Source organism: Podarcis tiliguerta, assembly GCF_965153285.1.
Source record: "Podarcis tiliguerta genome assembly, chromosome: 6".
Taxonomy (NCBI): Eukaryota; Metazoa; Chordata; class Lepidosauria; order Squamata; family Lacertidae; genus Podarcis; species Podarcis tiliguerta.
Window position 1 is genome coordinate 78,025,402 of NC_139539.1, and position 24,735 is coordinate 78,050,136.

A 24,735-nucleotide genomic window follows, 5' to 3' on the forward strand; every position below is an offset into this window, starting at 1 on the left:
CATTCGATCCATAAGGCGCACAGACACTTCCCCTTAGTTTTTAAGAGGAAAAAAGTGCGTCTTGTGGAGTGAAAAATGCGGTAGATTAGGAAAATTTGAAACTATTTTGTTCTTGTGTCACACTTTTCCTATCATGAAAGGTACAAAAATATGTTAGCTAATCTTTCAGATAAGCAGTTCACGTCCCTCAGTCCCTTCTTAAAATGGGTTCAGGTTGTGTTAGCAGACTTTGAAGTATATGCTCATGCATACCTGAAAAGGTGTTCCTCTCTAATCTGGGCTAAGGCCTCTGTATCCATTCATGGTACACACTTGGGTGGAGTTCACTGCTCTGGCTGGGAAGTGTGACAAGATGCTAGATGAGTCCTTTATTCTTCTAGCTGGCATCCATTCTTCTCCTGTATGACAGATGCTGCATCGAGACAACCTCCCTACACCCATGGAAACATTGGCAGAGACTTACTGGATTAGAGACTTTAATATGCATCACTAACTTGTTCTAAGCAATATTTCCAATTTTAAGCCAACCCCCTCCCCCAAAATGACAGGCAAGCTGCTATTGTTTATTGTACTTTATATTTATTATATGTGAAAAACCAATAAAAAGAATGAGAACAAGAACTCACCACATTGTTATCCAACAGGAACCATGGAGAATAGCATACTGACATGTTCAAAAACACATATCCTATCACTTAAGATTTTCCAAATTTTTCTAGCACTTGTTTTCCAAGTGTATTTGCTGTGGAAGTAAAATAGTTTTTCCAGGATTTTGGTCTACAAAATCTTTTAACCAGCTTCAATTTGGCCAACATCTTTCACCATGTTACCAAATCAAAAAAACCCACCACAATTCTTTTCTTCCTTTGTCACTTGAGGAACAGACATAGTTGTGCTATTTTGCTGCTTCTATGAGTGAATATTCAATCAGGACCACCCAATGTATATGCAGTTTCTGCTGGGAAAGGACAGGAAACCATGGCTGACAATATTCTGCCAAAATGTGAATGTTACTACTTTTAATAGGTTTAACATGGGCAAACAGGATGAATTGAACTGTGGAATGATTAAACAGTGGATTTTAGCTGTAACTCCTATCCTACTTGTTTTGATTTTAGGGCTCTAGACTAGATGATCAGAGATGTGCACCACCACCAATCATCACAAAAGGACCAACTGTACCTGATGAAGATTTTTTTAGCCTTATTTTGAGATCCCAAGGGAAGAGAATGGATGAACAGAGAGTCTTTCTACCCTCTGATTTGAAGAGGGTAAATTCTAATTAATGGACTTCTTCAAAAGCACACCGAAGAGAAACAGATGGATTGTGTAATACTGGAATTCCTTTTTTTTTAATAATACAGGAAACAATGCCTTTAAGGGAAAAAGTTTATGGTACAGTTACTGCTGCCACAGCTTGAAAAAACATATCTAAAAATGTTTGTAAAAAGCTCTATAGAGCACTGTTTCAGTTTTCTCTCTGTAAATATTTTTTTGTTTCGTATGGTTTAGTGTTTAACGGTACTTTTCACATGAGCTTATGGAAAAAAATCCAGCTAAAATTATGTAATTAAATAGAAAAACTTTTGAGGTTAAGTCTAGAGTTTTCCTAACATCTAAGAAGAATAGAATGTTCCAAAACAATTGACAAGTATTACATTGTTTTTTTAAAAAAAGCACACACAAGAAAAATAAATATTTTCATACTAGCTAAACCGGCTGTTTTGTCTGTAAGTAAATGAACTGATCCAAAGAGAATGCCATTGGTTCTTAACTCAGATAAGTTCCTTTTGTGGTAAGGTCCTATCTCCTACCCACCCTGGAGTTTTTTCAGCTATTCTAGTTATCTGTTGCTCCCATTTGTTAAAAGAAGTCTTCCATTATTTCCTGCCTGTTATTTGGTTTTTGGCGGTGGGGTGGGGGCTAGATTGCAGGACTGTCATGGCTGAAGATGTGCTCTCTCTGTCAGAGAGCATGCTTTGCATGGTCCTGTCTCCTTGAGGGACTGGGAAGAGCAACCCACTCGATGTTATTCTCCTACCTTTGGAGAACATGAACTTAGATATGAACCAACATTCCTTTTCCACAATGTTCAAGCCTTCCTCATGCAAAACATGACACCTGGTAAAAATTAGTTCTTGATCTTCGGATAGGGGAAAGTCACAGCTAAATAAAAGTTCTCCTGTTGAACCTAAATAACACCTTTTACAGATATGAATATAAAAAAAAATTCATTAGCAACATTTTGTAAGAGTTTATTTTGTTGGCAGATATTCTCCAAAAAAATCTTAGCACGAATTTTAAAAGCATTTTACCAGTAGAGTCCCTTTTAGACTTACATTATTTTCTCATTAAATGTTTTTAAAATGTGTTGAAGTTGTTGTATGGAAACAAAGGTGCTTCATAAATATAATTTAGGTCTTCACGGAAAAATGTGCCCTGATACCTAATATGCAAAGAAGTACTATAAGAATGAAAACTGACAAAAGTAGATTCACGAACATTTGTTGGTTAGCTGAGGCATTTAAAAAAATCATTTCCCTGGTATAAGGAGGTCTATCAGGAAGCAGTGTTCCTCTGTTTTTGTTCCTGTAAATGAGAAGATTTAAATGAGAAGCATACAAGCCACAACCTTTCAGATTATTTTTAATTTCTGTTCCAGTGTGGAGTCAAATATTTAGTAATCTGTAACAGGCAAAGCCACTATCTTGGTACTTTTTGTAATGGTAGAAGGATAAAACTATGATGTCTTCAAACACAGACTACAGTGTCATTGTTTTTAAATGTACAGGAGGCCAAGGCTCACTGCTATGCCAACCTTTACCCCAGCTAGCCCTTCCCTATTCCCTCCACTCCAGGTGCATTTATGTTTGCACACATGCAATTTAAACTCTACATGGGGAAATGAGTTTTGGTGAGAATTGGTAATGGAAACTGAAGCAGAACATTGCTGCTCTCTTCAGCTTAATATCATCTTCCACCATGGCCAAGATCCTGTTACTTAAAGAATGCTGTCAGTCTCATTCAACACACTTGGGCAAATCGCTCTAGGCTGCTGTTTTTACCAAAGAATCTAACTAATCCTACGCACCATTACTCAAACTTTGTAGGGCTTGTTCTCAAGCAAATATGCACAGAACTGGGTCATAAGGTTACCATCTATACCTCCTGTACTACAGAAAGTTGTTGAATATGAGCACTGGGAATGGGGCTATTGGTTTGTTTTTGTTCCTGTTTTTATTATTTTGGGTTTTAATTTTGTATTTTTTGGCTGTGAACTGCCCTGTGATCTGTGGATTAAGTGCGGTATAAACTTCAATTAAAGTAATACTCTTAGATCCTCTACCAACAGCATAAGTTGGATGCTCAAGCATCACAGTACTAAAAACACAAACATACCCTGAACATCTTGTCTATGCTAATTTTCACGTTTAGTTTGTCTCTACTATGTCTTTTATGACTCTTATTATATTCAAATCATTTGTTCTACAATTCAAATACTGTGGTGCCCCGCAAGACGAATGCCTCGCAAGACGGAAAACCCGCTAGACGAAAGGGTTTTCCGTTTTTCAATGCGCTTCGCAGGACGAATTTCTCTATGGGCTTGCTTCGCAAGATGAAAATGTCTTGCGATTCTTGAGATATTTTTTCGCTCCCCACCCCCTTTTTCTAAGGCGCTAAGCTGCTAATAGCCTTTTAGCAGCTAATCCGCTAATCCCTTAAACCTTTAATAGCCGCTAAACCGCTAATAGCGCTAATCCGCTAATAGGGTTGCTTCGCAAGACGAAAAAACCGCTAGACGAAGAGACTCGCGGAACGAATTAATTTCTTCTTGCGAGGCACCACTGTATAGCATGTGTCTAATGCTAAGGAAGGGCTTGGGCATTTCAGCCTGCATGCTCTAATTGGTTCAATAAAGAATTTACTCTTCCCTTAAGTTATTAAATATTCGATATAGTACAACTCAAAGATCGAACATTCATGAGACTCAATAGTTAGATCCATTCATTTTAACTGGACTCTTAAGTAGAATTTAGTTGGATATAATCCTTTGATCTTATGTCTGAATAAAACACCATTTGTCTACTAAGCTTGATTCTAGTAGGAATCAGATATCTAAATGATTTAAGACTTCAACTCAGATTTGACACATTCTTACATTCTCTGAATTTGATAAATAAATTTGCCCGCATTACCAAGCTTTTTGAAATGGCTATATAAATAGTTGAAATAAGGCAAGACAGTGCATTCTTAAATCTCCACACCCTGTTTGAGTGTAGGCAAGATTATGCAGCCTAGAATGTAACATTGTTATTCTCAAATTGGCAGATAATAAAGCAAGTCCTCAAGCTGCTTCTTTGTTGGCATTTCTGTGCAGGTCTTTCCAGCCTCTGCAGCAGGCAAACGAGGGAAAGACTTCTGTGTTTGCTCAACAATGCTACCTCACTTGGCTGAGGTGTACATCCCCTTCCTGTGATACACAAAATATACTGTATGTTAAAACTTACAGTAAAGCTCAAATGTTCTACAGACTTCTCTGTGGGTTCTTCTAATTCACATGAGTGGCTCTCTTTCTTCTTACATCCTGTTATATCCGGAACTTCTTGCTGCACACTCCTGTCCTCTTTAAAGTAACATTTTGTTTCATCTTCATTGCCTCTTGTAAATTCTTGGATGTGGCTAGGTCTGTCCAGTTCAACCAGGCTTTGATCTGTGCTGTTCTCTATTCTATCAGTAGCTTGATCACCTGGTTTGGTATCTAATCCACTCTGCAAGAAGTAACATATCACTGAATTTGTGGAACAATATTAGGTCATCAAAAATCAACAAAAAATATGAACAGTGAAATTCCATACATATATTCTCAGAAGTAAGTTTCACTGAGTTCAATGGGGCTTAGTCTCAGAAAACTGGATATAGGATTGCAGCCTTAATGGGGTATCTCAATCTGTTATTTTAGTAACGGTTTTACTGTGAAAGGTGGTCCTCTTTGGGTATACGTAAGTATCATAAGTGAGATTTGACCATTTTCTCTAAACCCCGCGACAACAGATTTTGTCATACCTCAGTTCCATTCTGTGAGCTCAGTAAGACCCTCTGATGCACAGAAACAGAACTGGACAAAGAAAAACCACTAAAGGGGACATAAATGACTCTCAATGAGAACAACCTTCTATGCTAAGACAACATTACTTTCTCCCGTGGGTGTTATGTGGATGGGAGAGCAACATGGCTGTCCACATATGAGGGATGGCTTGTTGCAGTATCTTTCTTGCAAAAGCTACCTCTGAAACAAATGGGTCTAATTCGTAGTGATAAGTACAAGTGTTACGTGTGGACAACATGGCTGCTTGCCATATTTTATGAATAGGGTGTTTATGGAGAAAGCTGGAGCAGCTGCAGCCCTGATATAGAAATGTGTAGTGCCTCATAAACCAATGAAATACAGGTTTTGATCCATCGAGAACTGCTGGAATTAGAAACCTTATTGCCTAAAGTGGTCAGGTGAAAAGAGGGAAATAGTGTGCTTATTTGCTTGAATGTGTTCATTCTATGTATGTATCCTAACAGCCCTGTGAATATTCAAAGAGTACCAAGCCCATTCAGTTGGGTAAGGAGGAGAAGGAGTCCAGAAGCTAAGAGCTGAGAGGGAAAGATAGCTGAGACATTGCGGATGTTTTTTGAATGTGCCATACTCAGTAGAACATATTCTTTTCTACTGCCCATTGTACAACCAGCTACGCAAATGCATGCTATTCCCTTTTTTGGGTAGTCTAACATCATGGCACAATGAAAATATCAGATTCTATCTGTATGACATTAACCTGGAAGTAACTGCAAGGGTGGCTGAGTTTTTATCAATAGTATCTCTCAGAGTGGTGAATGGCACTATTTAGCAGGAAGAAACTCCAATGAAAATCCTCATTATTACATATTTTTACATGGCTGTTTATTTGTATATATTTTAAATTTTTATATATGGATGTTTCATGATGGGCTATATTTGTAATGCCTAATAAAGGTTTGGTGAAGTAAGATAGAGAATAAAACTAGATAGCAGAGAACAAAAGCTCTTCTGCCCTTTGATCAAAAAGGTAGTGCAGAGAGATAAACAGATAGATAACGGGGGAAAGGCAGTAAAAACGCTGTGGAGACTAAAAGGCTCCTCCCTTTAATATAAAACAAAACTATGACCACAGAAAATGATATAAGCAGAAGGAGCATATAAAGACACCAGGTCTGAGAGAGAAAACAGAGAAACTTCAGAAAGAGGCAATCTACTGGGCCTGCTCCAAGCAAAGGCAGAAAACCAAGTGAGGTCTGACAAAATCTGTTATGTCATAGGGCTTCCAGGCTTCAAGCTACAAGAGACATCCAACACCCAAGGTAGAAAAGTTTCTTATAAATAACAGTCTGAAACATCTATTAAGTAAAAACATAGTATCAATTTGATATTCAAACATACTAGGAATTAAGTGTTTTTCTTAAAGACATTTCATTTAGTACCCCGCCCAACATATTATCTATCAACTTACAGGACGGTCTTCACTGTTCTTTTTTTCTGTTTCTGTTTGTGAATTTACTTCTTCTGAAGACTGAAAAACAAGGTGAATCAAGGTCATTAAATAATTAAGGCTACAAACCCCCAGCTAGGTCTCACTGAACTGAATGAGATTGATTTCTGAGTAGACATGTTTAAGTGCACTATACATCTTATTAAACCTAACACGTTTTAATAAAGCCAGCTCCATGCATTAAAACAACTGAAAACGGTTTTGCTCCAACTGGCTTTCGCAGCTGGATAAATGGGTCTTTACCATGAGTGTCTATTTTGTTTGGATTTTAGTCTTGCTTTAAATTTATTTGCTGTTTTTGATACTCTTATGTGAAAATTGTGTTAAGGTGTTTTTTAGAAGGCAGTTATGAAATTAGTGCATCCCTAGTTGGTAGTTGAGGTGCCTGTCAAGAATTGTTTTTAATGCAGATTAAACCTCCGGCGTTAATAACTACAGAAAATTAAGTTCTTTTTCCTCATTTGCAATAAAGATTCCAAACTGAATTGTTAAATTCCCATATACATCACCCAAGAGTATAATTCTCAAACAGGAGAGGACATATTGGCTAGCCCTTCCGGCCCTGTCCAGGTCATGCAAATTACAAACTTCCTGGACCCAGGAACTACTCATCCACAGAGCTTCCATTTTGCTAGGATTCAGGCTCAGTTTATTAGCCCTTATCCAGTCCACCACTACATCCAGACACCAGACAGCAGCCTTTACCATTCAAGTCAGGAATTGCATAGAAACAGAATTGGGCATCATCAATGTACTTATGACAGCTTGGTCCAAAATTCCTAATGACCATTTCCAACAGGTTAATTTAGATGATAAATAGCACTGGAGACAAAGTGTCCTGTGGCACCCATACCTCAAAAGACAAGGGACCAAGGAGAACTCAACCAGTGATACCCTCTGGAACTGCCTCTGGAAATAAGACCGGAACCGCTCAGAATAGTGCCCCTGATACTAATCTCCTGTAGATGGGTCCAGCAGGATACCATGGTTAATGATATCGAAAGCTGACAAGAGTTAAGAGCAACAGGGTCATGCTTCCCTTGTCCCTTTCCCAACAGAGGTCATCCATTAGGGTGACCAAGGCAGATTCAGTTCCAAACCTGGGCATGAACGAGATTAAAAAGGATCTGGATAACCTGATTTCTCCAGATACGCCTGTAGCTGCGTCACCATAACACTCAAGGAAGTATTTGTGATTGGGCAGTTGTTGTTAAATACCACGGAGTCCAGGGTGGTTTTTTTCAGGAATGACTATACTATTACCTTCTTCAAGATGTCTGGCATAACCTCCTCAGGCAGAGATGCATTCATCACACCAAGATCCTACCTAGTTACACCCCTCTAGCTAGCTTTAACCAGCCATGAACGAAAATGATCCAAAGGGCATCTTTTTGGGTGCAGACTAACAAGCACCCTGTCAATGCCATCCGGCTGCAAAAACTGAAAATGATCCCAAAAATGTGGCTTGATGGAAACTTCACTTAGGACTGCATCAATCATGGCATCTAGCTCACTACAGAGTGGCTTTCTTTGCCACTTTCATTTCCACAGCAGGCACAATCATGTGCTTTAGCACAGGTTTAGTAATCTTTGAAGTGGGACTTCCACCATTTGTGCTCTAGCCAGCGTCTAGCTTCTTTCATCGCATGAAGTCCTGAGTCAGAACAGCAAGAGCAGTTTCAGTATGGAAATAGTCCTAGGTTCTACAACACAATGCCAGAGACTGCCTCCACTTGCTTGGTCTGGGAGGCTGCTGGACAACAATATATATATATATATATATATATATATATATATATATATATAACACCACCTGATTGCAAAACCTAAATATTACCTTTACTGAAGCATCTCCTCTGTCATAAGGTCCTCTCTTGATGGAGTAAATATTGTATGTATTTTCCATATTTTCTATAATGTTGACACCATTTTCACCTGCATCATTTGGCTGCAGATGTAGCATTTGTTCTTGTATTGCTCTGGTCCTTGGAGGAAGTGCAGGAGGTGGCTGTTTACCCCTTGGAGGAAGTGCAGGAGGTGACTGTTTGCCCCTTGGGGGAAGCGCAGGTGGCTGTTCATCTGCTGGAGGAAGTGCCGGAGGTGGCCGCTTGTCTGAGTAGCTTAACATCCTTAGCGCATTCACTGAGCTTCCAGCCCCAAAGCAGAAACCCTACAGAAGAGACACACAAGTACTCTGACAAACTTTGTTTCCACTCCTCCTTTTAACACAGGTTTTTACATTGTTTTGTTTTGAAAATAGGCTCAAGATCCGTGTTCCTATATTTTCATTAAAATAAGATATTTTTTTCAAGAGATTTTCTTCATTATCGACTATTCTTAGTCAGATATAGTGGAAATAGTATTTCTGTAACTGCCCTATATAACAGAGAATTAAATTTTTGGACTTACTTATATTTATATAAGAACAGAGCTTTATAAATGAGTATTACTTTTAGTCACTCCACCTAACAGAAAATGCCAAATTATGTACCACTGCTGTGGCATGCATGTTAAAAAATCCAATTTTCTATTTCATAAATCTTTAAATATGGATAATTTGTTTCTTTGTGTTCTAGAATACTTCAGTATGGAGAAAGATTATACTATCCTTTAAAAATAAATTGCTATTTATGTCCCAAAATATTAGCTGCAGATGTCAACAAGTTAAGTCTTCCTTATCTTCTAACACGTCTTTCTTAGGACTAGAAAGAGCATCAATATACAATCACAGCTGCCTCTTCTTGCACAAGGAGGTGGAACAACCATGCTAGAACTAAGATGTTATTTCTGGAACTACCTTGTCTATCACTCACAGGTAAGTAGCTAATTGTACCCTTACTTCAGTCTTACTGGTGTTAACTTGTTGAGCAAATCCATTGTTAGCTGTATCTACTTTCACAATTTCTAATCCATGCGTGCAGTATTGGATCCCTCATGTGTCTGTGCATGTACATACCAAAACTGCTATTGCTATGATCACCAGCACTGGAATATGTAGCAGCAATGGAATCTCTTTCATGAGTGCTTTAATAAATTCACCAATCCCTTGACCTATGTGCTTCAATGGCTCCGTTACAAAATTGGTAAATGTAACAGCCAATGCCTAAAACCAGACAGAAAGTAAAATTAGAATGATAGTGAAGCTGTCAGAATCAAACAAAATACAAATGACGCAGTTAGAAAAAGAGAATACCTTTGTTGGAGGTACAAGCCAAATAGGATTTACTAATACGGTTTCATAATACTTTTGACAAGGATCATCTTGGAACGTCATCGAGCTTCTAAACCATTCTATAGTTAAAAAGCAACAAGTCATACAACCACAAAAAAGCAAGTATATTTTGGCTGTAAGGATGAATAAATAACTAGATGTTTTCAGTGTGTAATAAGAAGTCATATATAGACAGTGAGGAGGACGCAAACACTTAACTATAGGTAAAGGTAAAGAAACCCCTGACCATTAGGTCCAGTCGTGACCAACTCTGGGGTTGCGGCGCTCATCTCGCTTTATTGGTCGAGGGAGTCGGCGTACAGCTTCTGGGTCATGTGGTCAGCATGACTAAGCCGCTTCTGGCGAACCATAGCAGCGCACGGAAACGCCATTTACCTTCCCGCTGGAGCGGTACCTATTTATCTACTTGCACTTGACGTGCTTTTGAACTGCTAGGTTGGCAGGAGCAGGGACCGAACAACAGGAGCTCACCCCGTCGCAGGGATTCAAACCGCCGACCTTCTGATCGGCAAGTCCTAGGCTCTGTGGTTTAACCCACAGCGCCACCTGTGTCCCTTCAGACACTTAACTATACTTGTTTTATTAAAAGAAATCATACAAGATCTGGTAGGAAATGCTTTTCTAATATTTACACCAACACTCAGAGTATTTTAAAGTATATTTGCTAAACTGGGGGTAAGCCCAGTCTTGAGTAGAAGACATGGCTGAAGCACAATTTGCAGAACGGAACACACCCACCCCCAACCTGCCAGATTGGTATTTGGGCTCAGTGGTATAAACCACTGAGACTTGGGCTTGCTGATTGGAAGGTCGGTGGTTCGAATTCCCACAACGGGGTAAGCTCCTGTTGTTTGGTCCCAGCTCCTGCCAACCTAGCAGTTCGAAAGCACGTCAAAGTGCAAGTAGATAAATAGGTACCACCCTGGCGGGAAGGTAAACGGCGTTTCCGTGCCCTGCTCTGGTTTCGCCAGAAGCGGCTTAGTCATGCTGGCCACATGACCCGGAAAAATGCTCTGTGGACAAACGTCAGCTCCCTCAGCCAGTAAAGCAAGATGAGCACCGCAACCCCAGAGTCGTTCGCGTCTGGATTTAACTGTCAGGGGTCCTTTACCTTTTTAGGTAAGCAATGTAGCAAAATGGTAAAAGGGCTAAACAAATGGCAAATGGCACTTTCTTTCCTCAGGAGGAGGAAGTATCCATACCTTGGTCTGCTACCAAATACAGTGGTGCCTCGCAAGACAAAAAGAACCCGTTCCGGGAGTCTTTTCGTCCTGCGGTTTTTTCGTCTTGCGAAGCAAGCCCATTGACGGAGTAGCACTATTAGCGCTATTGGCAATTTAAGGGCTAAAAACGGCTTTTTAAGGGGTGGGGGATTAGCGGTTTTGCTGCTAAAATGCTTTTAGCAGCTTAGCGATTCAAAATAAGGGGTTTTGGAGCAAAAAAAAATTCAACTTTTTTCGTCATTTTTCGTCTTGCGAAGCAAGCCCATAGGGAAATTCGTCCTGTGAAGCGCCTCTGCAAACGGAAAACCCTTTCGTCTTGCGGGTTTTCCGTCTTGCGAGGCATTCGTCTTGCGGGGCACCACTGTAGTCCTATTTATTTGCTTTTAGTCCTGTTTTGTTCTGATTAGGTACGTAAGTAAAATGTAACAGATACAGAGAAACTTGTTACTTTCCCTCTGTATTCTCTTCCCCAGGCCCTTTTCTCCTAGCCCTCCAATGGGAGAGTGTAGGAGAGAAAGGTTTTTAGAAGTTTGCTAACCTAGATTATCAGACTCAGTTCTCCTCCCAAATGGCTATTTGGTTTAGCAGCAGCACTAGAAGAGTGCACTGGGCTGAAAAGGCCAAGGGTGATGCTAAACTTCTCCAGTATTCATGTCTTCATTCCCCTTCATCCCACTAAAATGCCTCTCCCTGTAATTTTTTTAGATGTTCAGCAGACCTGATTCCCAGACCCTAGTCTATCGCCAAAAAAACTAGTTTGGGCTCAACAATAAGCAGACAATATGTCTTCTGTAGATATTTCAAGGAGCACATCTACCTGACTTGTTCAAAGACAATTACATTAAATGAATCTACCACCAGGAAAGAGATTCATTTCAGAAGATTATCAGTGAGCCAGCTGTATGAATGACACAGTCCAACTAAGCAAGTTGAAATGCTTGAATATACAGGCAATGTTTCAGGAATAATTATTTTTGAATCATTATATTGGCACAAGGAAGAAGTGACCCAGAGAGTAAAATCAGCAATATCAGAAATGTGTTATTGACATCTGTCTAGAGAGACAATGGAGTGTGCCGCCAGGGTGTGAAGCCAAATCTCTGCATTAGCAGCACTGAAGTGACCTTGCCGGAACACAAGCCTGAGCAATGTGTATGGAAGTCCTTGACTGTCTAGACAAAACCCTGCTCTCAGGCTCACTAATATGGTCCAAAGGAAAACAAAATGTTTGGCAACAGCTTGGAAGCAGGAGTTGCTGGAAAGAGGCATACAAGGAGCCATCCAACCGTCTTAGGTACTCCACTCCAGATTTGTATAGGGTTTAGAGCCAATCTTAAAAATAAGCTTAAATGTTTACTAAATCAAACAAACAAACAAACAAACAAACAAACAAAAATTTATTTAACACCCCCCCCCCAAAATCTGGCTGGGTTTCCTCAGCCACTCTGGGCAGCTCCCAACAGAATAATAATAATAATAATAATAATAATGAAGCGAAAAAACATCAAACATTAAAAACTTCCCTAAACGGGACTGCCTTCAGATGTCTTCTAAAAGTCAGATAGTTGTTTATTTCCTTGACATCTGATGGGAGGGAGTTCCACAGGGCGGGCGCCACTACCGAGAAGGAAATCTGACATGGAAAGTTAGCAAGCAAAACAAAAACAGCTCACCTATTAGACCATCACTCCAGCGGATCTTCTCAGCACATACAGTATCAAATTTTCCCATTTTTGCCACTTCAGCTTGATGCTGAGCAAAGGCTACCTACAACAGAAACAAAAGGATTTTAACAATTTAACAAAATTGTTAAATCAATTTCATTTTGGAATCTTTTTTTAAAAAAGTGGATGAAAATCCCACTGCCCTGTTTCCACAGAGCCTGTGGGAAATTCCTTATGACTTAATATTTTGATATTTTTTTTGTACTGTATTAATGCAATTTGATGTTACCGTATTTTTCGTCCCATAGGACGCTCCGTCCCATAGGACGCACCGAGTTTTTTGGGGGGGAAATAAAGGAAAATTTTTTTTCCTTTATTTCCCCCCCAAAAGCAGGTCGGGGGAAACCAAACCAGGTCGAGGAACAGCAGGGTGGTGGCGCTGCGCCTCCCTGCTATCCCCCGAGCTTGTGGGGCTGGCCGATGTCTGCCCGGCGCGAGGGGCGCTCTGCTTCAGGGCGCCCCTTGCGCCAGGCAGCAGGCTGCTATCCGCAGCGTGGGGAGCCCTGCGGGGAACTCCTGGAGGGCTCCCCACGCTGCGGATGTCTGCCCGGCGCGAGGGGCGCTCTGCTTCAGGGCGCCCCTTGCGCCAGGCAGCAGGCTGCTATCCGCAGCGTGGGGAGCGCTGCGGGGAACTCCTGGAGGGCTCCCCACGCTGCGGATGTCTGCCCGGCGCGAGGGGCGCTCTGCTTCAGGGCGCCCCTTGCGCCAGGCAGCAGGCTGCTATCCGCAGCATGGGGAGCGCTGCGGGGAACTCCTGGAGGGCTCCCCACGCTGTGGATGTCTGCCCGGCGCGAGGCGCGCTCTGCTTCAGGGCGCCCCTTGCGCCAGGCAGCAGGCTGCTATCCGCAGCGTGGGGAGCGCTGCGGGGAACTCCTGGAGGGCTCCCCACGCTGCGGATGTCTGCCCGGCGTGAGGGGCGCTCTGCTTCAGGGCGCCCCTTGCGCCAGGCAGCAGGCTGCTATTCGCAGCGTGGGGAGCGCTGCGGGGAACTCCTGGAGGGCTCCCCACGCTGCGGATGTCTGCCTGGCGCGAGGGGCGCTCTGCTTCAGGGCACCCCACCCGCCGGGCGGCAGGCTGCTATCCGCAGCGTGGGGAGCGCTGCAGGGAACTCCTGGAGGGCTCCCCACGCTGCGGATGGATGCCTGGCGCATGGGGCCCTCTGCTTCAGGGCACCCCACCCGCCGGGCGGCAGGCTGCTATCCGCAGCCTAGACATCCCTGCGGGAGCTCCCCACGCTGTGGCTGTGGATGTCTTCCTGAAGCCTGGAGAGCAAGAGGGGTCGGTGCGCACCGACCCCTCTCGCTCTCCACGCTTCAGCGAAAGCCTGCATTCGCCCCATAGGATGCACCCAGATTTCCCCTTCATTTTTGGAGGGGGAAAAGTGCGTCCTATAGGGCGAAAAATACGGTACTTGTAAACTGTCTTGGTAGGATTTGTATCCTAAAAGCAGGATATAAATAAATCCAACTAATATACTTCCAAATGCAGCTGCAACTTTCATATACAATAAAACTGCATAATTCAGAGCTATTAAAAGTCTACTTCTTAAAACATATGATTATTCAAATCAGATTGCACACATATGGCTCTTGAGGTCAAGCACTCTTCTTTCTGTGACTGAGCCATAAAATTACTGAAAAATAGCAGAGGGGAAAGAGTCTATAAGACCTGCTGCAGCACACTGTTAATTTTATAAGATTGGCACACAGGACAAGAAAAGTTCAAAACTACTGAACTGCTAGTAAATCATGGAGAAGGAAAGACCAATGTGCCAATCTCACTAGACTGTAACGAGAACGAACCTGACATATTTTTAAATAGTTTTGCACAAGAGTCCCAAAATAGCCTCTGATTATTACTGGATCAATATCAAAATGTGCCAGATAAGAACATTTTTTGTTTTAAGGGTAGCAAGTGTGGTAGCCTGAGTTTATATTGAGCCCTGTTAAGTTATTGAGCTAAATAGTGAGTGGCACAATATTTTCTGTATTTCCAGGGCACACTGATATCCACTTCCCCATTACTACTTAATAAACACTAATATTTGTTTACCTTATATAGGTACATCCAGTTCCACCCAAAACTGATGAGAAAACTTACGAATAAAACACGTTTTAGCTGTGTAAACCAACCAATGCGTGTCCATAGTTCTGTAGCAACTATTACTGAAATGCACACTAAACACAGAAGTACCTTTTAGAAAACAAGAGATAAAAAGAGAGATAAATTGCAAAAGAATTATAAAAGCCAAGACCATTTAAAATGGGAGGAACCTACATTTTTAGTACTGAAACATTTTTAACATTTATCTGATAATAGACAAATCTTCCATTCAGCTTCTGCTTGAGGGAATCATGAGCAGTATGCATTAAAGGGATCGTGGGGTGGCAGCAGCCTGATTTTCGTTTCTTGAAGTAAAACTGAACAATGTGGAACCATTATCATGTTGGTGAACATTAAACCTCATATTCTAACAGCTATAACTTCTTTTCATTTACAATAGCTTGATGGCAGCCAAACGTGAGCTGAAATTTAAACAGATGCCATTCAAATCATCACTTGGCCATGAAGCGCACTGGTGGATCTCGGGCCAGTCACTACCTCTCTCAGCCTAACCTACCTTACAGGGTTGTTGTGGCGATTGAAGAAGAGGTAAACAATGTGTAACACCTTGACCTCCTTGGAGAAAAAGGTTGGGTATAAATGCAACAAACAAATTTACTTTAGACTTTTGCAGTACATACCCCATGAAGCTGCACTCAAGACAATGCTACAATTTTTGAACTGATTCATATCCCTTTATTTTTGCACACCCAGACATAAATGTGGTGCTGAACTCATGGTAGGAAAGCAGTCATGACTAGTGGGCTGAAATTTGGATCACAAATTAAGCAGTCCTGACCTACTACTGCTGCCTGAAAACATTAAAAGAATTTAAATACTCAGCCTTCAGAGGGACAAAGCACTGCATATAGGTTTTATCTTTTTTTTGTCTGGTGCAAGCGAGGTACCCATGACTATATTGGCTGTAGAAAAACACCTTACTGCAGAAAAAGTATCTCACCATAAAGACATTATATGCATCCGCCCCAAATGTGTCCTCAAATTTCCATTTCCAAACTTCAGCATCATGATGCCTAAAGTTAATCAGAATATCACTGAGTGCATCATCCAAAGCAGCTGATTTCCAGCCCTCTTCATTAAGGAACCTGTTGATTTCATTAAATGTCTGTCTTGTAAGGATGATCTCAGCATCATAATGCACATCTCCAGTGCTATCATCAGGCTAAAAAGCAAGACAACACACTTGAATTGGCAACTGACATTTCTTGCAGACAATAATAAAATAATCTGACTGTTAACCATAGCTAAGCATACCCTTACTATATCACACTGACTGACTGCTGTAGTGACGAAGTCAAAGAGCAAAGAATTATTATACAGTTTATGTGGAGGTTACATTCTGGGGATTACGCCTAAAGCCAAAATTATGTATAGTCAAAACACATTGGGTTCAATGATGGGTGGGACTGTTAAGTCTTTTTCTCCAGATGCTTCCCCCCCCCCCTTTCCATTTTAAAAAAAATTAGGATTTCTCTGCTTAATATTTTCTAAGTACATATTCACCTACTCTAGTCTCAAACCCAGGGCAAGCCCAATACATTTTGGCACCTAAGACGAACCACAAAATGGTGTAGCCCCCTGCTCTGCCAAAGAAGAAGGGGCAAGTGAAGATCTACATCGGCAATAGCAAATAATGCATTCCTTGCAGGCCAGATGTGTTGCCTTTGTGGATCTTGTCGTCTGAGGCAGTCGCCTCACCTTACCTCATGGCTGGGCCGGCCCTACTCAAACCTATTACAGTGATACCTTGGGTTACAGACGCTTCAGGTTACAGACGCTTCAGGTTACAGAAATAGTACCTCGGGTTAAGAACAGTTTCAGGTTAAGAACGGACCTCCAGAACGAATTAAGTACTTAACCCGAGGTACCACTGTACCCAGATTCACAGGTAAAGCTGTTGATGTATATACAGTACCAACAGAAGATGGGAGTTCTGTGAAAATCATATATCAAACCTAATACTGTAGTTATAGAAGTCCTAGATCCAGGGGTTTATTACAAAAAAACAAACAAACCCCAAAAAACAACCCTGGTGCCAATGACTGGTTTGGCAAACCTTTTGCAGCCCAAGGGCAGTATTCCTCCTGGGCAACCTTCTGGGGACTGCATGGCAGTGGTGGGTAAGGTTTGAGGCAAAAAGTAGGTACTGTAGAGCAACAGATATGACTTTTACCCTTTTTCCAGTTGGCTGCATTAAGAGGTTTATACATATCTCTCCACCATCCAAGCAAGCAGGAACACATGTAAGCTGCATTAACACAGCTCAATGAGGCAGCTGAGTTAAGCCAAAGCACTTGAGGAAAGGGTAGAGAAGTGTTGGTGAGGGGTGTGGCCTGGGAAGGAAGCATTGCCTGGAAAGAATCCTGAGGGCCAGACAGGAACACCTTGGGGTGGGGTGGGGGGGGGACATTCAGCCCCAAGGCACCTCTTTGTCCAAGACAAAGTCTATATAAGACTACAGAACCAAACCCATCTTATCCATGAATATAGGATGTTTTCATGTTTTATGTAAGATTACTTGTTAGCCACATGAAAGCAAAAGAAAAGGGGGAAAAATGAATAAATACATGGTTGGGTTCTATGACATATTTACTACTCCCCATCTTAACAATGAATGTGCTGCTTGCATAGGACACTAAGAATACATTTTAATCTTTAAATGAGCGAGTGTATGTATGATAAGAATGTTGGCTTATTCAGATACTCACAAGACCAAGTCTTCCAGCTTCAATTAAAATCTTATTCAAATATCTCTTAAAAACATGGATGCTATTGTTTTCATATAACTTGGCTTTATCTTTCTTTTCATATTCTTCAAGCTGCAAATATAAAGTGTTTTAATATCACATTTTACCAGTCTTCATTCATGTAGTATATACAGTGGTACCTCGGGTTACATACGCTTCAGGTTACATACGCTTCAGGTTACAGACTCTGCTAACCCAGAAATAGTACCTCAGGTTAAGAACTTTGCTTCAGGATGAGAACAGAAATCATGCTCTGGCAGCGCGGCAGCAGCAGCAGGAGGCCCCATTAGCTAAAGTGGTGCTTCAGGTTAAGAACAGTTTCAGGTTAAGAATGGACCTCCGGTACGAATTAAGTACCTAACCCAAGGTACCACTGTAATACATATACTGTGGCCAGACAATGCCTTAGCCAAGCAATAATTCATTGTACAGTGGTACCTTGGTTTACAACCATAATCCGTTCCGGAGGTCCAGTTGTAAACCAAAACAGGTTGTAACCCAAGGCGCACTTTCATCAATGGGGCCTCCCCTACAAAATTGTTTGTAATCCAAAAAAAGGGACACGTACTTCCAGGTTTGACGTGGTTGTAATCCAAATGGTTGTAATGCAAAGCGGTTGCAAACCAAGGTACCACTGTAGTGTGTATATTGATCAGACTAACATGTAGGCTAATATTCACATGTAGGCTAAGGTCCATTGATTACAGAGGCACTCTGGCCTTTAATAACTGAAATCTACTTGCTGAAAGCCTCCCAAAAACACAGTTCAAGATCTGTTTATGTTCAAGAGATTTGACTCTAGACAAGTATTGAAACCTATTTTAAAAATGAGACTTGTGACCCATCATGCTAAATGCAGTCCATCAGCTAAGAATGGCACCTAACAGGAGCATAATGAGCTGCTTGCTTTTGATGTCTGCTGAAATATAGAGTTATCAAGCAACTGGCAGCTTATGATATATAGCTTGTGAGCCAGGTTCAGCTTGGTGGGTCAAAAACTATACATGCCTATTATAAACAAGGGTCAATGTCCCAAGAAACAGTCTATGTTTCTACATCTAATCTTTTGCATATACAGGGCTGTTGTGGTAGATCTTCATAGTAGCTCGACACTCTACACATAGTAGCTAATAATACAGTAACAAATACTGCCTTGCAGGCACTAATACTGCAATCCCACATTTACCTGGAGTTAAGTCTCAGTTAACTCCATGGGACTAACTTGTATGTAGTCATGTAGATGATTGTGCTGTAAACATACAAATCTGCACCTGTTGATGTCAACAATGAAACTCTGCCTGGTTTTAATAAAACCAGATTGTGGACCAAATATTTAAGAGTATTGATTCTTACCACCACCTGTCAATATGAATGCTTACCCAGGAATATATTTCTGTGAAGGTGATAGACCAACAATATCTGAATGTATGAAAAGAATATGTAAACAATATTTTCATAAATAAAGTAATATATTAAACATGAAGCATCATACATGCAAACAAACCTTAAGAATTAAAGAATCAAGTTGCTTTTGGCACATGGAAACATCTACAATATTTTCTTTTACCACTGATTTTTGGGGAACTTTCTTATCTTCAGAATCATCGTGGTTCACCTGCAGCAACTGTAAACATAGGCATTTCTTAATCTTTCTACTGTAATTTATAGACTGGAAATCTCATATCAATATGGTTGTTTCATTTTGCATATTTATTGGAAAAGGAGAAAAGAGAGAACTCAACAAAATTTGTTACTCATTGCTGCTGAATGCATAAGAAATATTAACAAAACAATTTAGCTAATTATATTGTTTGTAGTATAAACATGCTAACCAACTATGTATTTTCCCTCTCATTTATTGGGTTCTCAGCTCACTGTGTAAATCCTACTGGCACGATGCAAGTTTCATAATATAGTAATTTATTATTTATACCCTGCCCAAACTTCCCTAAACAGGGCTGCCTTCAGATGTCTTCTAAAAGTCAGATAGTTGTTTATTTCCTTGACATCTGATGGAAGGACGTTCCGCAGGGTGGGTGCCACTACGAAGAAGACCCTCTGCCTGGTTCCCTGTAACTTCGCTTCTCGCAGTGAGGGAACCGCCAGAAGGGGGTGGAGACGCTCCTTCAGGTATAGTGGGCCGAGGCCGTTTAGGGCTTTAAAGGTCAGCACCAACACTTTGAATTGTGCTCAGAAACATACTGGAAGCCAATGAAGGTCTTTCAAGACCGGTGTTATGTGGTCTCAGTGGCTGCTCCCAGTCACCAGTCTAGCTGCCGCATTCTGGATTAGTTGTAGTTTTTGGGTCACCTTCAAGTTAGCCCCATGTAGAGCGCATTGCAGTAGTCCAAGCAGGAGATAATCAGACCTCTTGCTAGACAGTCTGCAGGCAGGTAAGGTCTCAGCCTGCGTACCAAATGAAGCTGGTAGACAGCTGCCCTGGACACAGAATTGACCTGTGCCTCCATGGACAGCTGTGAGTCCAAAATGACTCCCAGGCCTCTTCTGGGGCACAGTTACCCCATTCAGGACCAGGGAATCCTCCACACCTGCCCTCCCCTGTTCCCCCAAAACAGTATTTCTGTCTTGTCAGGATTCAACCTCAATCTGTTAGCCGCCATCCATCCTCCAACCGCCTCCAGGCACTCACACAGGACCTTCACCGCCTTCACTGGTTCCAATTTGAAAGAGAGGTAGAGCTGGGTATCATCCGCATACTGATGAACACCCAGCCCAAACCCCCTGATGATCTCTCCCAGCGGCTTCATGTAGATGTTAAAAAACATGAGGGAGAGGACGGAACCCTGAGGTACCCCACAAGTGAGAGCCCAGGGGTCTGAACACTCATCCCCCAACACCACTTTCTGGACACGGCCCAGGAGGGAGGAGTGGAACCACTGTATAAGAGTGCCCCCAGCTCCTCTAGACGGTCCAGAAGGATGTCATGGTCGATAGTATCAAAGACCGCTGAGTGATTCAGCAGAACTAGGAAACAACTTTCACCTTTGTCCCTAGCCCGCCGGAGATCATCGACCAGTGCGACCAAGGCAGTTTCAGTCCCATGATGAGGCCTGAATCCCGACCGGAAGTGACCCAAATGGTCCGCATCCTCCAGGCATGCTTGGAGTTGTTCAGCAACCACCTGCTCAATCACATTGTCCAAGAATGGAAGATTTGAGACTGGGCAATAGTTGGCCATATCAGCTGGGTCTAAGGATGTTTTTTTAAGAAGCAGTTTAATAACCGCCTCTTTCAGCGGGTCTGGGGAGGGTCACTCACAGAGGGAAGCATTCACCACCCCACAGAGCCCATCGCCCAGCCCTTCCCGGCTCGCTTTTATTAGCCATGAGTTTCCCATATTCACTGGGAGTCCCATGCCAGCAGAAGCTGCCCAGTATCCCCTTCAAAACCACAATCTGTGCACTCAAGAGAGGATGTGCATAGAGAACTGTCCCAAGCCCTCCTGTCCACATGGTGCTACATGTACAACTGAGAGCACTCAGGGATTATAATTTTTTCAAAAACAAATGGAAAAGAAAATACCAATGAAATGTGGAATAGTATTTGGCAGCCTTCAAAATCAACCAACTATTACTTCCTTCCAATCCCTTTTTTGTAATTACTCTGTTTGAATCTAAAGATGCAATCAGAGCTCAGTAAGACACCCCTATCAACTAATCAGTTGATCATTAGGACAGAATGGAATCGTTCCAGTAAGAAAAAACAATGCTCAACTCTAGGTTTATTAATTTGTTGCAGTATGTGTTCTGTAAGGGAGGCAATCCAGACATCCATGGTGAACAGGTTCTTTAAAGGGCATCAACTAAACCATTTACTGAACAGCAACTCAAATTCAAAATGTGTACCTTATCAGGCTTTCTCATGGTTCCTGAAGCTGCATCATAGTTCAGCATGTCTGTTGGATCAATCCAGTCATCATTTTGAGTTTCACTCCCTCCTATCAGCAGGACAACACACAGTATCAAAGGAGCTAGCATCATCTGTCACAAAACACAATTGATGGTTTTAGCAGAATCAAAATCCTCTGTGACAAATTGAACTATTTGGTGACGTAGGTAATTTGCCTACATCATCTGGTTACTCTAGTTAAGGAACATAGAAATATAACTTAATTTACTTGTTAAACTTGCACCCTATCCTTTATGCAAGTAACTCGAGAGTGACATATAAAGTTATCTCGTACAGTCCCCATTAAATTCTACCTGCTTAGTTTCCAAACACCTTCAAAAACTTGATCTGCAGCATAATTTTACATGAACAACAGATTAGATTAACTAGTATGTGTGGAAGTCTGAGGTTGCATACTCAAATGATGGTCATAAAGTCTAGTAAACTTTACCCTAAATCATGGTTGCGAAACTCTGGCATATATATGAACAAAGGCAAATCTGATAAAAGCAAGCTGTATTAAGCTGAAGTTAAACTTAACTCATATTACCCAAGCCTGACCACAGAAAGGTTTTAAAAAACAAAACCCAGTCTTCCCATTGACTGCTAGGAGTTTCATAAACCTATTAGTGCCATTCAAAGAATAATACCAATATCCACCCACAATTTAAAAAATACAGTGGTACCTTGGGATGTGAATGGGACCTGTTCCAGAGCCCCGTTCGCACCCTGAAGCGAACGCAACCTGCTTCCGCGCGTGATGTCATTTTGACCGTCTGCGCATGTGCGTGCAGCGGAACCCAGAAGTAACGCACTCCGTTACTTCCGGGTCGCCGCGGAGCGCAACCTGAAAATACTTAACTTGACATTTATCCCGAGGTATGACTGTAGGAGATTTAAGGGCCATCACATGGAAGAGAGAACACGCTTGTTTTCTCCTGCTCTTGAGGGTAGGACTCGAGGCAATGGCTTCAAGTTACAAGAAAGGATATTCCAGCTAAACATCTGGAAAAACTTTTTGATAGTAAGAGCTGTTCAGTAGTGGAACAGACTCCCACGAGAGGTGGCGGACTGTCCTTCCTTGGAGGTTTTTAAGCAGAGGTTGGATGGCCATCTGTCATGGATGCTTTAGCTGAGATTCCTGCATTGCAGGGGGTTGGACTAGATGACCCTTGGGTCTCTTCCAACTCTAAGTTTCTATGATGCATATATAGGGTGGGACATGTTCAAAACCTAGGCCAGGCAGCAGTTGGGAAACTTAACACCACATTTATAGGGTTCTGGGTGAAATATAATAACTTATAACTCCTTTACTAGTGTGCCACTTGCTAGACAACTTTCTAAGAAAGTCTGGCTGGCATTAAAAAAAGAATTTCACCAAGACTTCTCTGCACACAAACACACTATTTGTTAACAGCAGCATTTTTGGTTCTCAAAAAGATTTGCAAGTTTTGTGTCAAAGAAATGAAAGACAGTATTTCCTTTTTCCTCATTGATTAGCAACCTCATACCCCCTCTTACACATTCCTGCCTACCTGTCTAAATATGGGCAGTGTACTATGCTGCTGGCAGTCCTCCTCATTTCAATGCTGCACAGCAGCCAACAATCAGAAGGTCTGTGGGAAGCCTGAAAGCAGAAGCTGAGCATAACAGCAGCATTCTCCCCACTCATGGTTCCCCGGTCACAGCAACTGGGGGTTCAAACAAGTAGGGATAAGCCATTGATAGGGAATTAATTGCATTCATACATAACTATGCATAAGTGCATGAAGGTGTTAGGACCAGAGATGTCTGTTCCTAGACTCAGCCATGTAACTGACCAAAGAAGATGTGCCTAAGCAAGTTCCAAGCTTAGAGCAGGTGTTTGACGTTATCTTTCTGTATTTTCCACCCAATAGTATTCTGCCTGTGTTCTCTTTGCAGGTGCTTGGATAAATCAATGAATCTCTTACCTTTGTAAGCAACACATTTTAAACTTACTTAATAGCATGTAGTCAGTTCATGGCAAGATGGGTAGAAAGAATGCTGTTTGCAAGCAGGCTAAATAAGATAAAAGGGTCTAACAACAAAGCTATAGAGCTGCTTGACTTTTGTTAATTTAAACTCTGCTAGTGGGGCCTCTCTCCTGCTAGCAAGGACATAGCTAGGGGGTTGGGTCAGGTTGGACCACGCTACGGGCACAGTTGTGGGGCGGGGCGGATACAAAAAAATGCACCTCTCTACTCTGGCTCAGAGTGCGGGCCACCGCAACAGCCTTGCGGGGGGGGGGGGGATCTCCCCAGTCTGGCCAACAGAGCGCGAGGGGTTTTTTTTTGGGGGGGGGTGATCCATCTCCTTGCCCAGAGCGCAAGGGAGCCCAGCTATGCCTCTGCCTCTTGGGAGTGAATTTAACCCCGCATTTTGAATCCAGGAACCAAGATTCTTTTGTTATTTACTCCCCTCCCCCTTCAAACCCCCCACCCACATACCTTTGGGTCACAGGCAGGGCTTTTTCAGCCAGAACTCGCCAGAACTCAACTCCGGCACCTCTCAGGTGGGCGCCACTGCCATTATAAGAGAACAAGGGAGGCGTTCATGGGGATTTCCGGTTCCTCTTTGTCTAGAAAAATAGCACGGGTCACGGGGATTTGTCTTTTCCTCCCCCCACACCATGGATAGGGTTGGTCATGGCCACCGAAAGGGAAAGCTGCTGCTCTGAAAAGCGGCGACAGGCTCACTCCCGCTCACACCCCTGCCTGCCCTAGAGGGAAAACGCTTCTCGCCGGCATTAGACGCCGTGCAACCGTCTTGGGGGGGGGGAAATGAAAAGGGGAAGGCGGAACAGCAACCCTGGAGAGGGAAAATGCCTCGTCGTCATCCAGGCCCGGGGGGAGCGGGGAGAACGACAGAAGGGGGACCGAGGCCACGACCACTGCCTGCGGGGCGTCCCCGCCTGAGGGAAAGAGTCGACGGACTGAGGAAAACTGAGGAAACCACCACGCCCACAACCAACGAACACACAACCCCCCTCAGCCGCATTAGCAGCGCGCACCACCTGAGGGATTCGCTTCGCCAACCGCCAACGGTTCCTCGCGCTTTTAAAAACAAGCGAAGGAAGGCAACGGACACTCGCAACTTCCGGCGGCCTCGGCTCAACCGCTCTTTCTCGGATCCGCGAGCTCGGCCGTCATCCACCTCGGCCTGGCGCTCGGCGGCTTCCTT

General features: G+C 42.5%; 2 protein-coding genes and 1 long non-coding RNA gene across 21 annotated transcripts in view; 2 read left to right on the forward strand and 1 right to left on the reverse strand.

Annotated features, from left to right (window-relative positions):
* GPSM2 (G protein signaling modulator 2) overlaps nt 1-3,237 on the forward strand; it is a 37,851-nt gene extending 34,614 nt beyond the window's left edge. For 6 of the 7 annotated variants that reach the window (XM_083445175.1, XM_083445180.1, XM_083445173.1 and 3 more), the window contains one exon: nt 1,119-1,715. In XM_083445175.1, coding sequence (XP_083301301.1) covers nt 1,119-1,286 — 168 coding nt within the window. In that variant the 3' untranslated portion in view covers nt 1,287-1,715. Of the gene's footprint in view, nt 1-1,118 lie in introns of all 7 variants that reach the window. The other variant, XM_083445174.1, reaches the window with a different exon arrangement.
* On the reverse strand, nt 560-24,728 carry CLCC1 (chloride channel CLIC like 1). 13 transcript variants are annotated; one of them, XR_014512449.1, is made up of 16 exons: nt 24,569-24,689; nt 24,003-24,133; nt 23,070-23,225; nt 21,492-21,626; nt 19,130-19,249; nt 17,587-17,697; nt 15,819-16,040; nt 14,807-14,947; nt 12,704-12,797; nt 9,769-9,866; nt 9,532-9,678; nt 8,413-8,745; nt 6,537-6,596; nt 4,509-4,769; nt 2,393-2,589; nt 560-2,334 (listed from the first exon to the last, which is right to left on the reverse strand). XR_014512449.1 is itself a non-coding variant. In XM_083445182.1 (15 exons), the coding sequence occupies exons 4-15, from the start codon at nt 21,624-21,626 to the stop codon at nt 2,560-2,562; spliced, it is 1,752 nt and encodes a 583-aa protein (XP_083301308.1). In that variant the 5' UTR covers nt 23,070-23,225; nt 24,003-24,133; nt 24,566-24,701; the 3' UTR covers nt 560-2,559. The 13 variants fall into 13 exon arrangements, 5 of the variants coding, with proteins under 5 accessions (XP_083301308.1, XP_083301307.1, XP_083301309.1 ...); XR_014512445.1 differs by lacking the exon at nt 23,070-23,225 and having other exon boundaries at nt 24,569-24,701; XR_014512446.1 differs by lacking the exon at nt 23,070-23,225 and having other exon boundaries at nt 2,393-3,500; nt 3,847-4,769; nt 24,569-24,701.
* Nucleotides 8,667-12,696, forward strand: LOC310679683. Its single transcript, XR_014512469.1, has 3 exons — nt 8,667-8,764; nt 9,276-9,390; nt 11,736-12,696. It is a non-coding gene; the product is annotated as an uncharacterized lncRNA (long non-coding RNA).
* Nucleotides 24,729-24,735: the final 7 nt, after the last annotated feature.